At 47.1% G+C, this 13,240-nt stretch overlaps 1 protein-coding gene across 1 annotated transcript; it reads right to left on the bottom strand.

The window, feature by feature from the left end:
- Nucleotides 1-1,056: 1,056 nt before the first annotated feature.
- Nucleotides 1,057-4,728, bottom strand: LOC119324595 (OVARIAN TUMOR DOMAIN-containing deubiquitinating enzyme 2-like). Its single transcript, XM_037598371.1, has 9 exons — nt 4,503-4,728; nt 3,859-3,954; nt 3,716-3,761; nt 2,890-2,998; nt 2,261-2,352; nt 2,122-2,184; nt 1,916-2,034; nt 1,423-1,498; nt 1,057-1,329 (listed from the first exon to the last, which is right to left on the bottom strand). The coding sequence occupies exons 2-9, from the start codon at nt 3,921-3,923 to the stop codon at nt 1,273-1,275; spliced, it is 627 nt and encodes a 208-aa protein (XP_037454268.1). The 5' UTR covers nt 3,924-3,954; nt 4,503-4,728; the 3' UTR covers nt 1,057-1,272.
- Between the last annotated feature and the right edge of the window lie 8,512 nt (nt 4,729-13,240).

Here is a 13,240-nt window from a genome sequence, read left to right as displayed (position 1 = left end):
ACAATAAAAACAAGAAATCTAAGCAAATTTTGAATAGTCCATCTACTAAGAGGGGGGAAATGGAATTAGGAAGCTCTAAAGCTCGGCCCATCTACTAACAGATTAAATCAACATTCTCAGCCCATGGGTAACTCTAAAGCTCGTTTAAGGGCCGTTTAAACACATAAACACAAAATTCGAGGGGATCGAGCGAGTTGCCCTGCCCGAATCCCCGAAATCACTGATTAAGGGGTACCTCTTGCAAAGGTCACTCCACCTTCTTTGGTGCTGACAAGTTGCGCACTCTCGTAACTTTGTATTTTCCCCTTTATTTCATAGATTCATTGTTTCAAAATGTTGAATTGTGTGTCCAAATCACGAACCATTTTCATCATTGAATTTCTCGCCCCAAGATTTTCAAACCTAGATCGCATGTTAGTAGGTTTCCACAAACTTTTTTCCAAAAAAATGGGAATAAAGAAACTGAACCAAAAAGACCAAACCGAATAAAATGAAACCTAGCTGTGCTCTTTCTTTTTTTTCCTTGAAAGCGCAGCTATGCCTTTTCCTTTTCAGAAAGCACAGTTATACTTCTCGCAGAAGCACAGGCGGCTGCATTTTTTCATTTTCGGAAAGCACAGTCATACATCTCATGGAACCATAGGTTGTGTTTTTTTCTTTTTCGAGGAAGCATAGTTGTGCTTTTCTTTTTTCCAGAAAGCACGAAAAGAAGTGTTTTTCTCACAAATGTAGGGAAAATCAGGCAAAAACCAAACCCCCCAAAAAATAAAACAAATAAACACATGCAGAAAGAAAAACAAAATCCCGAGGGTGCATCCAGCATGCCACACATCTTGGTGGCTGGGCGCACCAAGTGGCGCGCTCCTAGGAAAAGTGCCCGCTGGGTTCCCCCGAAGGCATCTCACAGCAACAGAAGAGCAGCAAACTTGAGAAGTAGCATTTCAGTATCGCACAAGAAATGTATGAGATAGTCCATGCCAAAAGGAATTTCAGAGGAAAAATCCTTCTATTATCACGTGGAGCCACTTGAAGGACAAAAAAGAAAAAAGAACAAGATCACAACATATTACTAGATACATTGATCACTGGATCTTCAATGCTTCAAGTTAGTAGTCAATATGAACATCAAAATCAATATCCAAACTGGAGCTTATTAAATTTGCTCTGTAACAAATTAATATTTTGCAATAGTACCATATCAGGAAGAAAACAATTGCAACAAATGAGTGTACAACAACAGCGGAAGAAGAAGAACTAGTATATCTTCTATGGTCATTTGTATTCTTGGAAATTGACATGGCCGGTGGCTTGCGCGTGTTCCACAGCTTCCTGCAACGTTTAAGGGCTTTCAGTATCCCTATAAAATAGGTTTCCCCACAGATTGGTAGAAATATTGTGCGGTTAAGGCATTGAGAGTCTCACCTTTTGACCAATGACACCAATTTGGCACACGCCGCAGCGCAATGTAAAGTTTGCGGTGTCTGTGTAGCTCCTCTTCCTACAAATTGCATGCCCAACCAAAGTCAGTAACATTTCTACCAAAATATTATCTTGGTTTATAGTCAGCTGACAGATTACAGCTGCTTTCTGACAATCTCGAGACCAGAAGGGTAAGCTAAAACGACTACTCGTGATCATGCTGACAGATTAAAAAAAGGACTAGGAACTAAAGCTATTTAGCACCACATTAGTTACAGAACAGGTCACGAGCATTTATTTTTAATTATTATCAGTGCAAATTTTACATCGTGTTACAACACCCTCCATATGCATTACTCATTAGAATGTTAAGTTCAATTGCTGACCACTGACCATTAGCCTCAATCAATGTTTGAAGAGTTAAAAATATAAAGGTTACATGCTGAAATAAGCATTATGGTTCGGAACACTTAAGTGATAATAGACAAATACATACCTATGTGCCTCCTTCGCTAAGTTAAGAGCAAGGCCTTCTACTGGACCAATGGAACGGTTCTGGTCAACAACGTAGATGGTCTGATCAAATTCTTCTGGTGCCCCTTCAGCTGGAGACATCTGAATTTTTGTTGATAAAAACAGATAAAATTAGTTAATACCGCATTGTGTCGTTTTCAATAGTGGGTTGCTATCACAAAAACTTACTGCTAAAGCATCGTAATGCAACCCATCATAAATGAGCATTGCCCTCTCATTGTAGTTCTTCCCCTGTATCAGTGGATGTAAAGCTAAGAACTAGCAAAAGATTCTGAACAAACAGAAGTAAACATACAGAGCCACCGACCTGACCATACAGATCACATCGTGTTGTCTGGATGTCATATGCAGCAATTTCACGCCCATAATATTCTGACAGAATTGAAAGTTCTATGGCACCTTTACAACGAAAAAAAGTGAATTAGTGAACTAAGCAGCAGCACACACTGACATCTGATGAAAACCGCCATCAAACAAAAACTTATATGAAAATTAGTGTTTATGCCTGTAACAGATGTAGAACAGATACACCTCCACTGACCAACTGGAGTGCGTCATGTTGCAAGTGGTTGCTTTGCACCACAAGAACAACAGAACATATGAACTAATTACTACTACCTCCATAACTAAATAACTGAACTGCAAAAACATCTTATATTTAGTTACAGAGGTAGTATATTACTAATGGAGGCTTATAGTTTTATGGTAGAGATGCCTAATGAGGAATACTGAGTTCTTGAGTCATGGCAATTTTCTTAGGATAAGGTCCCGATATTATGTTTTTCTCTTGGGGCAAGGAGGATGTCTAATGCAAATTCTGGGACATGATATGACTGCATCGCTGCCAGTCTTCAAACAAAATTGTACAGGAGCATTTCAAACTAAGTAGTTTCAGCATCGATATTGCTGCACATGAATCATAGCACTGAAACTCACCTCCCCACTTCTCAGGGTCCATAATCCAAGCACAATACGCTTCATTTGGTTTTCCAAGAAATGCTTCGTTGTACTTTTCAGGATCACTTGCAACCGCTGCTGCTATGACCTTCAAGCAAACGGGGAATAAAAAGTAGCAAAGTCAGCACTGTAAGTTTAGAAAGGTAAGCAAAAATGAGATAACACGTACAGTCCAACAATTTGTAAATAACAGTTTCTAGCTAAAAGGAACATCATGGTGTACAAGATAATGTTTTATTGCTTCATTTATCTGACCTACACTAATGTCATCTTCAATCGTGTTGGCTTTTGTTTTCTACAGATAGATTGTACAGACAGAACACATCTAGGTTACTGACACACATGATTTGAAGGACAAAATATCATGGAAGTATTTGAAGGACTTTGATGTTTTGAAGCTGCTGGTATGTGAATGATGCACGATTACTTCCTCATTGGAGGACAGAAGCTTATCATTCTAAAATCGATCTAGGGTACTCGATAAGCATGCTATTCTCTTTCTACTGTACATTAAATGTGTTGTGGTCTCAATTTTCTGTCAAAACCAGTAGTGTGATGACTTGCAACTGCATTGATTGGAACAGCTTTTCTGGATGAGATGGTCCCATGCCGTTTTGACGACAATACCAAAATATCCTAAGAGTCATATATATGAGCTGCTGGATGTTTATTGAACTGATATAGATAAAATTCTTTTAGAACTTATATAATGACATATTTTGATCAACTGATGCGATAATGTTCAGTTGGCTCGGACAACACAGCGGTTGTGCCAAATTGCCAAACAGATATCAGAATCAGTTACCTGTCTGAGCTCAGAAGCCTTATTTTTGTTATGCTCCATCACATAACTGCACCAAGAGAGGTGTTGAGAAGCACAGTTAGCGATGGCATCATCTGCGAAATCGTTTCCTTACTACTGCGACATACACAGGTGCAGAATCATACCCGACCGCATTGAAGAGGCAACTGTTGTCCGAAGGGATCACTCTCCTTACAACAACGCCTTCCATTTCCACGCAGCCAGGAAACACGTCTGAATCACTGAAACAGTGAACAAAGATTCAGAACTGCGCTCAAATAGGACTGGTACTGCGTATTCCAATTGACATTTTCCACTTGGAGTTAGACGTCAGATTGGAAAAGAACGTTAAAATAACAGCAAATACATAGTACTGGAGACAGTGTACATTTTCACTTGGAACAGGGAGAAGATGCCCAGGTTGACATCGTGACGTAACAACTAACGACAGCAGGTACTGCGGACGCGTGATCTGGTAATTCGAACCCCGCGTAATGGCGAGGTACTACGCCCGACGGCACCTCCTACCGGCTCGGCGCTATAACGAGGCGAAACGAGACGGTATACCATAACCAGGCAATCCACCCACTCGCCAACTACCACCCACGAACGGCCAATTCGAACCAATCCCACACTATCAGGTGGCATGGCAGGCAAGAGGCGTCAAGGGATTGGGGCGCTCGCGAGCTGCGGCAAAGGAGAAGCAAGCAGGCGGAATCACGCGCGCGCGCACACACACACGCACACAAACCTCGCGAGGAGCGCTGGCGGGAGACGAACATGTACGTACCGGGAGGCAGGGCGAGGGATTCGGCTCGGGCGCGTGGCCAGGCGGCCTTCCGGTGAGGTGGAGGAGGATGAGTCGGCGGCGGCTGCGTCGGAATCGACGGAGAGCTCTGAATTGGGGGAGGGGTAAGAGGAGCACGAGGGAAGGGGGGAGGGGGATGTATGAAAACGGGCGAGGTACGGAATGGGAAAGAAAGAAGGCGACGGGAGGAAGCAAGGAACCTGATCTGAACTCTGAAGGGAGGGAGCGGGAGGCAAGTTGGGCGGATCTGGCACGCCTCTGCTTTCGGTTTTGGCTTTCGCTCCTGGGGCTTTGGCTGCGGTGGCCGAGCTCCCCCGTCCAGCCTTCCAGGTGTCCTGCCTGGCGCGAGGCGACCTACTTTGCCTGAAATGTTAAAAAAATGAGACCAATCCAAAGGCTAATTCTCATTGGCATTTATTTATAGGAGAAACTCCGCGAGCATCACGTGTGGACTTGAACTCGGGTGGGCTGGCAGCAACCTCAGCTGCCCAGCCAATGGGTCGACGCCCCGTCCTCTCTTTGCCTGAAATGTTATCGGCTGCAAGGCACTTGAGAGAGAGAATCGGGTGCGAGGGACTTGAGAAACTGGCCCACCGGGAGAAAAACGCCATCCTCAGCCAGCCAGCTTTTCCGTGTCCTACTACATGCGTTTCACTCATGGTGGAACTTCTCTTAGGGCATGGCCAACGGTATGCTTCAAAGCTGATGCCCCGCAGCCAACTAGGCTCGGATGCCAGCGTGGAGCAAAGATAGTAGCCTCGCAGTGTGTCAGGGTAGCCTGCAGAAGAGACCGGTACTCCATGAGGGAAAAAAGAAAAAGAGAAGAGAGAGAGAAGAAAAGGAGGTGAGAGATTGAGTTGGGCGCCTGGTGGGGAGGACGAAGATGACGATAGAGGGGGCCCTGTTACTGAGCGTCTCAGCTGTTGGCGTTGGGTGAAATTAAACCGAACAGATGCTTCACTTTTTTTATCTAGCTGGATGGCCTGGGGCAGCAGCAAAGTGCTGCCCCCATTGTACATGCCCTTAGGAAGCGTTGCCAGCTGATTACCCAGTTGCCACATGGAGTAGGTACCATGGCCGTATCAGTTGACTGCAAAAGCCAGACAAGGCTAGACTCTACAGACGGGAGTAACACTCTTTGAGCAAAGTTTTTTTCTTCTTCAGAACAGCTTCGAGCGAAGTTCTCAGTATTTTGCCAAACAAAGGCAGAATCTCCAAAAGGGAACATGCCTCCTAGCCAGCCCAAGAGCCACCATTGTACTAGGCAGAAATGACATATTTGACCTGAGGACGAAATCAAATCACAAACTGACCTGGTCACGAAAAAATTTCACTCTGTTGACCCTTTGGTGTGGCGCCCGACAGCTGGGCGCCGCACCCTACTATGCAGCGCCCATCCCTTAGGCGTCGCACATCCTGCCAGCGTGGCAGCCCTGGTACAGTTGCGGCCCCACAGACAGCACTGCAGCGCCTAAGGCTTAGGCGCCACACCTGTAATGTGCAGCGCCTAGCTCTTGGGCGCTGCACAGTCTGTGTTCCACTTGGGCTGGCCCCACCCTCTCTCCCCTCCCACCCCACCCCACACACCCCCACCCCACCCAAACCCTTAGACTTGCGGCCCTCCTCTCTTCCCCTCTCCCCCCTCTCAAATCCTTCTCAAATCTTGCAAATCCTGAGTATTTGACCGTGGATTTCGAAGCCAACCCCTCCCTTAAGGTAATCTCCTCCGATTCCCTCGTTTTCATCCATAGGAATTGTCACATTTTCTCAAATCTTGCTACTTTGGGAAAACCCTAGTTTTGACTTGGATTTGCAAATTTGTGTTGAATGATGTTATGTTTCTTTGCTAACTTGGGTTGGTTAGGCTTTCATAGTATGCTAGGGTTAGGGTTATGTGTGTTTGATGTTGGTGTTAGGGTTATGCTATGGTTATGGTTGTTATGTGGGGGTTAGGGTTATTAATTCATATATATGTTAGGGCATATGTGTGCAAATATTTTTCTTGAGTATTTACTTGATATATGTGTGTTTTTGATCATTGTAGGGATGGGGAGAACATGTGTTTATGTTCATCATGTGGATAAAGAGGCCTTTTTGAAAGGCAATGTTGAGACGGACCCGGATGAGCTTGACATGGTGTTTGAGAGTAGTCCTAGCTATGCGGAGCTTTTGGAACAAGTGGGGAAAGATTTGAATTGGATGGACCCAAGTGACATTGTTGAGTTCGAGGGAAGGCATAATGTTGGTTTTGGAATGCACATCCGTTGGAAGACAATGCGTGTGAACTCCGAGCAACGTTGGGTTGCATACAAGGAGACGGTTGCCGAATCTCTAGACAAGGCTCTTGAGTTATTTGCCTCCAAGAAGGTTGAGTCTACTTTGAATTTAGACTTGAACCGGAACCCCTCCCCGTTGGTTGCTAGCACTCCCCCACCCATGAACCAAGATCAAATGAGTGAACCTCAATTCACGCAACAAGATTGGCCAACATTGAGCCCGACTCCAAACAACCAAAATGAAGGTTTTGAAGAGGAGGATGATGAGTACGAGGAGGATGACAACGAAGTTGACCTCCATGACAACAATGTGGGTGATCTCGACCAATATCATGTGCAAGAGACAATGGATCAATCCATCCCTTTTTCCCTTGCATATGCATCGGACTCGGATGACGATGGTCCCGATGAAGAAGTTGATGAGGAGGGGTTCACGCCGAAGGAGGCCGAAGCATTCAAGAAGGTATTCGGGCGGGATCACAAGACACCATTGTTCAAGGATCTTAGTCTCGCGGATGAAGCCGTTGTGGATGGTGGCAAATGCATATCTCTTGGAGCTAGGCCAAGTTCTCACCGTGATTTGGAAGACGGCAAGAACGGGATATATCCCGGTTGTGAGTTTCAATCCTTCTTGGAATTGAAGATGTGGCTCGACAACTACTCGGTTACACATTATCGTCCACATAAAATGGCCAACTCGGATGTTAATGTGCGTTACACGGTCAAATGTGAAGTGCCAACATGTCCATGGATTGTGCGTGCAAGGCCATGGAAAGGAGGTCCCACTTGGCGCATAGTGAGTTGTCTACCAACTCACATGTGCCGGCACAAGAATGCGGATGGCAAGCTTGTGTACCAACAACACAGACAACTCACGTCCGAGTTTATTGCTTACAGGCTGTCCAACCAAATATCCACACTTCCAATAATGAGCATCAAGAGTGTCATTGACCTTGTGAAAGCCATCTTTCATTACAAGGTGAAGTACGGCAAGGCATGGAAGGCGAAGCAAGCCGCATTCAAGATGTTGTATGGCAATTGGGAGGAAGCATACAACCGACTCCCTAGGTTGTTGTTAGCTATGGCCGCCACAAACCTAGGCATGGTTCACGTGGTTGAGGCTCATGGGCACCAAACTTTGATTCATAACGGGAGGACCGTCCGAGTATTTGGCCGTGCATTTTGGGCCTTTGAGCAATGCGTGAGGGCTTTTGAGCATTGTCGGCCTGTCATCGCCATTGATGGCACGTTCTTGACCGGACAATACAAGGGCACTTTATTGGTTGCAATAGCAAGTGATGCCAATAACCGGGTGTTGCCTTTGTCTTTCGCTTTGGTTGAGGTGGAGAACAATGATAACTGGGAGTGGTTCTTGCGTCAACTGAGAACAAGGGTATTACCGGCTGAAAGGGAAATTTGTGTCATATCGGATCGCCATGCTGGAATTCTAAATGCGGTGGTGGTTAACATTCCCGGACATACAAAGTTGCATCATCGATGGTGCATGAGGCACTTTTGTGCAAACTTCTATAGGGCATGTGGTATCAAGGAGTTGGCCGATGATCTTCAGGATTGTTGTCTCGCTTTCACCAACAAGCGGTTTTCCACATTGTTCAATGCATTGCTCAGACACAAGAAACTTGACCCCGGCGGTCAGGAGTTTCTCAATAAGAACATTGCCGAAAGGAATATGTGGGCACGTGCTTTCGATGAAAATGGCCGGAGGTACGGTCAAATGACAAGCAATATGGCAGAATGCTTCAATAAGGTGCTCAAGGGTGTACGTGCATTACCCGTGACGGCAATAGTTCAATACACATTTGACAAGATGAATGAATACTTTTTAAAGCACTCAATGGAGACTGATAAGCAGATTGTTGGTGAGAACAAGGATAAGCACAAGTACAATTTCCCACCAAAGGTTGAAGAATGGTTGGAATTTCAATCACGAAAGGCAGACTCCGAAGAAGCTGTACTATATGACGACAACGAGTGGAAGTATGAGGTGAAAGAGCCCGGAGGAACCACAAACGATGGCCGCCAACACGGAGGCCGGGCTTTCAAGGTCTCCCTAACACGGTGTGATTGCAGCTGCATGAGGTCGTCTTTGCTTCATCTCCCATGCTCGCACTTGTTAAATGCATCCCGGGTTAGGAATGTGGACGTCAATCACCCTCTTACCGTGAGGGAGTCCGAGTTCTCAATCATGACGGTAAAGAATACATGGACTCCACGGTTCCAGCCATACTTGGACCAATCACAATGGCCGGAGTATCATGGAGTTCAACTATGGCCGGACCCGGAATTGAAGGTCGTTAGACGGGGAAGACGTAAGACAAAGCGTCTTAGAGGTGACATGGACGGATGGGGCTGTGGTGGCGGTGGAGAATACGACATCGGCCAATTCCAAGAGCCTCGTGAGCAATCCCGTTGTGGGGGCTGCAGTAATGGGGGACACAACACAAGAACTTGTCCCAAACCAAGAAAGAGATCAAAGAAAAATGGTGCAAGCACAAGCCAAGCAAATGATAGCCAACCAAGTGAACCAAGGGGTAGCCAACCAAGTCAAACAAGTGGTGGAGTTCCAAACCACTCAAATCAAACAAGCCAACGAGGAACTAGGCAACAAAGAGGGAGTCAACTTGGTCTTAGAAGAGGCCGTGGTGGTGGTAGAGGCCGTGGTGATGGTCTTGGCCATGGTGAAGGTCTTGGCCGTGGTGATGGTCTTGGCCGTGGTGGTGGTAGAGGTCGTGGTGATGGTGTTGGTCGTGGTGAAGGTCTTGGCCGTGGTGATGGTCTTGGCCGTGGTGCTGGTAGAGGCCGTGGTGGTGGTGGTGGTAGAGGCCGTGGTGGTGGCGGTAGAGGCCGCGGTGGTGGTGTAGGCCGTGGTGCTGGTGGAGGCCGTGGTGGTGATCTTCGCCTCGGCGGTGGCCGTAGTGGAGGAATGTTCTCTTGGCTCAATGGACCATTGTCGTATGTGACTTACTATGATCTTGTTCTTTTGGCTCAATGCTTGTGTTGTCATTTTGTATTGTGTGACTAACTATTATATTACCATTTTCATAGGTATGGAAACAATGAAGGGGGTGGAGGACACGGAGGGGGAAGGTGAGATCCCTTGGTGGTGGGAGGAGGGAGAAGAATAAGAAGAAGAAGAAACTACATGGACCGTGATTTGGACAAGTATATGTGCTATGTGTGTATGAGTATGTGATTTGGACTAGTATTTCTATGTTTTGGACTACTACATGTAATTTGGATATGATTATGTGGCATCTTTATGAATCACAAAACAAAAAAACCAGTAGGTATTTGAAAACATCAGTTAGTGCAGCGCCCAAGGCCAAGGCGCTGCACTGTGTAGTGTGGCGCCCGAGGGCTAGGCGCCACACTGTGCAAAACCTACTGGAATGCTTCTGTTGCTCTCTGAACTGACATGTCCAGGTGTGCAGCGCCTATGGGCGAGGCGCCACACTACATAGTGCAGCGCCTTGGCCTTGGGCGCTGCACACCTGGACATGCCAGTCCAGAGAGCAACAGAAGCATTCCAGTAGGTTTTGCACCCCAAAATTTGCTAAATCCGCGTGCAGCGCCTACGGGCAAGGCGCCACACTACACAGTGCAGCGCCTTGGCCTTGGGAGCTGCACAGTAGGGTGCAGCGCCTAGGCTTTGGGCGCTGCACACTGACTTAGCAAATTTTGGGGTGGAAAAGCTACTGGAACGCTCCTGGTGCTCTCTGGACTGGCATGTCTAGGTGTGCAGCGCCTAAGGTGTGACGCCCCCGATTCAATCGTACACTAATCATGCATGCAAACGTGTACGATCAAGATCAGGGACTCACGGGAAGATATCACAACACAACTCTAAAACATAAATAAGTCATACAAGCATCATAATACAAGCCAGGGGCCTCGAGGGCTCGAATACAATTGCTCGATCATAGACGAGTCAGCGGAAGCAACAATATCTGAGTACAGACATAAGTTAAACAAGTTTGCCTTAAGAAGGCTAGCACAAACTGGGATACAGATCGAAAGAGGCGCATGCCTCCTGCCTGGGATCCTCCTAAACTACTCCCGGTCGTCATCAGCGGGCAGCACATAGTAGTAGGCACCTCCGGTGTAGTAGGGGTCGTCGTCGACGATGGCGTCTGGCTCCTGGACTCCAGCATCTGGTTGCGACAACCAGAAAGAAAGGAAAGGGGGAAAAGGGGGGAAGAAAGCAACCGTGAGTACTCACCCAAAGTACTCGCAAGCAAGGAACTACACTACATATGCATGGGTATATGTGTAAGGAGGCCATATCAGTGGACTGAACTGCAGAATGCCAGAATAAGAGGGGGATAGCTAATCCTGTTGAAGACTACGCTTCTGGCAGCCTTCGTCTTGCAGCATGTAGGAGAGAGTAGATTGAAGTCCTCCAAGTAGCATCTCCAAGTAGCATCTCCAAGAGCATCGCGTAGCATAATCCTACCCGGCGATCCTCTCCTCGTTGCCCTGTGGAAAAGCGATCACCGGGTTGTCTGTGGAACTTGGAAGGGTGTGTTTTATTAAGTATCCGGTTCTAGTTGTCATAAGGTCAAGGTACAACTCCAAGTCGTCCTGTTACCGAAGATCACGGCTATTCGAATAGATTAACTTCCCTGCAGGGGTGCACCAACTTACCCAACACGCTTGATCCCATTTGGCCGGACACACTTTCCTGGGTCATGCCCGGCCTCGGAAGATCAACACATCGCAGCCCCACCTAGGCAAAACAGAGAGGCCAGCACGCCGGTCTAAACCTAAGCGCACAGGGGTCTGGGCCCATCGCCCATAGCACACCTGCACGTTGCGAGGGCGGCCGGAAGCAGAACTAGCCCCCTTAATACAAGAGCAGGCTTACGTTCCAATCCGGCGCGCGCCGCTCCGTCGCTGACGTCTGAAGTGCTTCGGCTGATACCACGACGTCGGGATACCCATAACTACTCCCGCGTAGATGGTTAGTGCGTATAGGCTCGTAGCCAACTCAGATCAAATACCAAGATCTCGTTAAGCGTGTTAAGTATCCGCGAACGCCGAACAGGGCCAGGCCCACCTCTCTCCTAGGCGGTCTCAACCTGCCCTGTCGCTCCGCCACCAAGTAACAGTCGGGGGCCGTTGGGAACCCAGGCCCACCTCTACCGGGATGGAGCCACCTGCCCCTTCAGCCCCCAACTCCGAACAGTATCACAGGTAATGTAACAGTGTAAAGTATATAGTATATGCCCGTGATCACCTCCCGAAGTGATCACAGCCCAGTAGTATAGCATGGCAGACGGATAAGAGTGTAGGGCCACTGATGGAACACTAGCATCCTATACTAAGCATTTAGGATTGTGGGTAAGGTATCAATGACTGTAGCAGCAATGACAGGCTATGCATCAGAATAGGATTAACGGAAAGCAATAACATGCTACACTACTCTAATGCAAGCAGTATAGAGAAGAGTAGGCGATATCTGGTGATCAAAGGGGGGGCTTGCCTGGTTGCTCTGGAAAGAGAGAGGGGTCGTCAACTCCGTAGTCGAACTGGTCAGCAGCAGCGTCGGTCTCGTAGTCTACCGGAGAGAAGAGGGGGAAGAAATAATGAATACAGAGCAAACAAAGCATCACAAAATATAACAAGGCAATACGCGGTGTTCGGTGTGCCCTAACGCGGTAGTAGGTGATGCCGGTGAAGGGGGGAAAACATCCGGGAAAGTATTCCCGGTGTTTCGTGTTTTCTAACAGATGAACCGGAGGGGGAAAGTTGCGGGTTTGATATGTTAGGGGTGTGTGGTGGACGAACGGGCTACGTATCCGAGTTCGTCTCGTCGTTCTGAGCAACTTTCATGTTGAAAATATTTTAATCCGAGTTACGGATTAAAAGATATGATTTTCTAAAGATTTAATTATTTTCTGATTTTATTTAATTATTTATTTAAATCCAACACTATCCAGAATAGTAAATGATGACGTCAGCATGACATCAGAGTGATGTCAGCAGTCAACATTGACCATTGACCTGGTCAACCTGACGTGTGGGTCCCTGTGTCATTGACTAAGATTAACTAAAACAGATTAATTAGTTTAATTAGTGATTAGGTTAATCTAATTAGGATTAATTAACTTAATTAATTAATTAATTATTTTAATTATTATTTATTTATTTATTTAATATTTATTTAATTCCTTTTTTATTAAAACGTTTTGGGCTAGGCCCACCTGTCATTGGCACAGGGAGCCATAGCGGGTGTGGGGGGGTTCACGGGCGTCGGGCGCGACCGGCAGGGGCAACCCAACTGGGGCGCCGGCGACCACGGCAGAGCGCCGGAGAAGAGGGGGCCGGTGGCCTGGGTGGGCGCGGGTCGGCAGTGAGGGGAGCCGCAGCGAGGGGGCGCGGCACACAGGGGGACGGGGAAGGGCAGCCGCAGCTGCGGTCGGC

The sequence above is a fragment of the Triticum dicoccoides genome, chromosome 6B, assembly GCF_002162155.2.
Source record: "Triticum dicoccoides isolate Atlit2015 ecotype Zavitan chromosome 6B, WEW_v2.0, whole genome shotgun sequence".
Taxonomy (NCBI): Eukaryota; Viridiplantae; Streptophyta; class Magnoliopsida; order Poales; family Poaceae; genus Triticum; species Triticum dicoccoides.
This window is presented reverse-complemented; position numbering and strand designations above follow the sequence as displayed.

Bases quoted from the DNA above. Each gene is read 5' to 3' on its own strand.
- LOC119324595 (XM_037598371.1), bottom strand. From the start codon at position 3,923: ATGGAAGGCGTTGTTGTAAGGAGAGTGATCCCTTCGGACAACAGTTGC. The intron at 2,999-3,715 runs GTAACTGATTCT...GTTTGCTTGAAG, and splicing joins AGGCTTCTGAGCTCAGACAG to GTCATAGCAGCAGCGGTTGC. The intron at 2,353-2,889 runs GTGAGTTTCAGT...TTCGTTGTAAAG, and splicing joins GGACCCTGAGAAGTGGGGAG to GTGCCATAGAACTTTCAATT.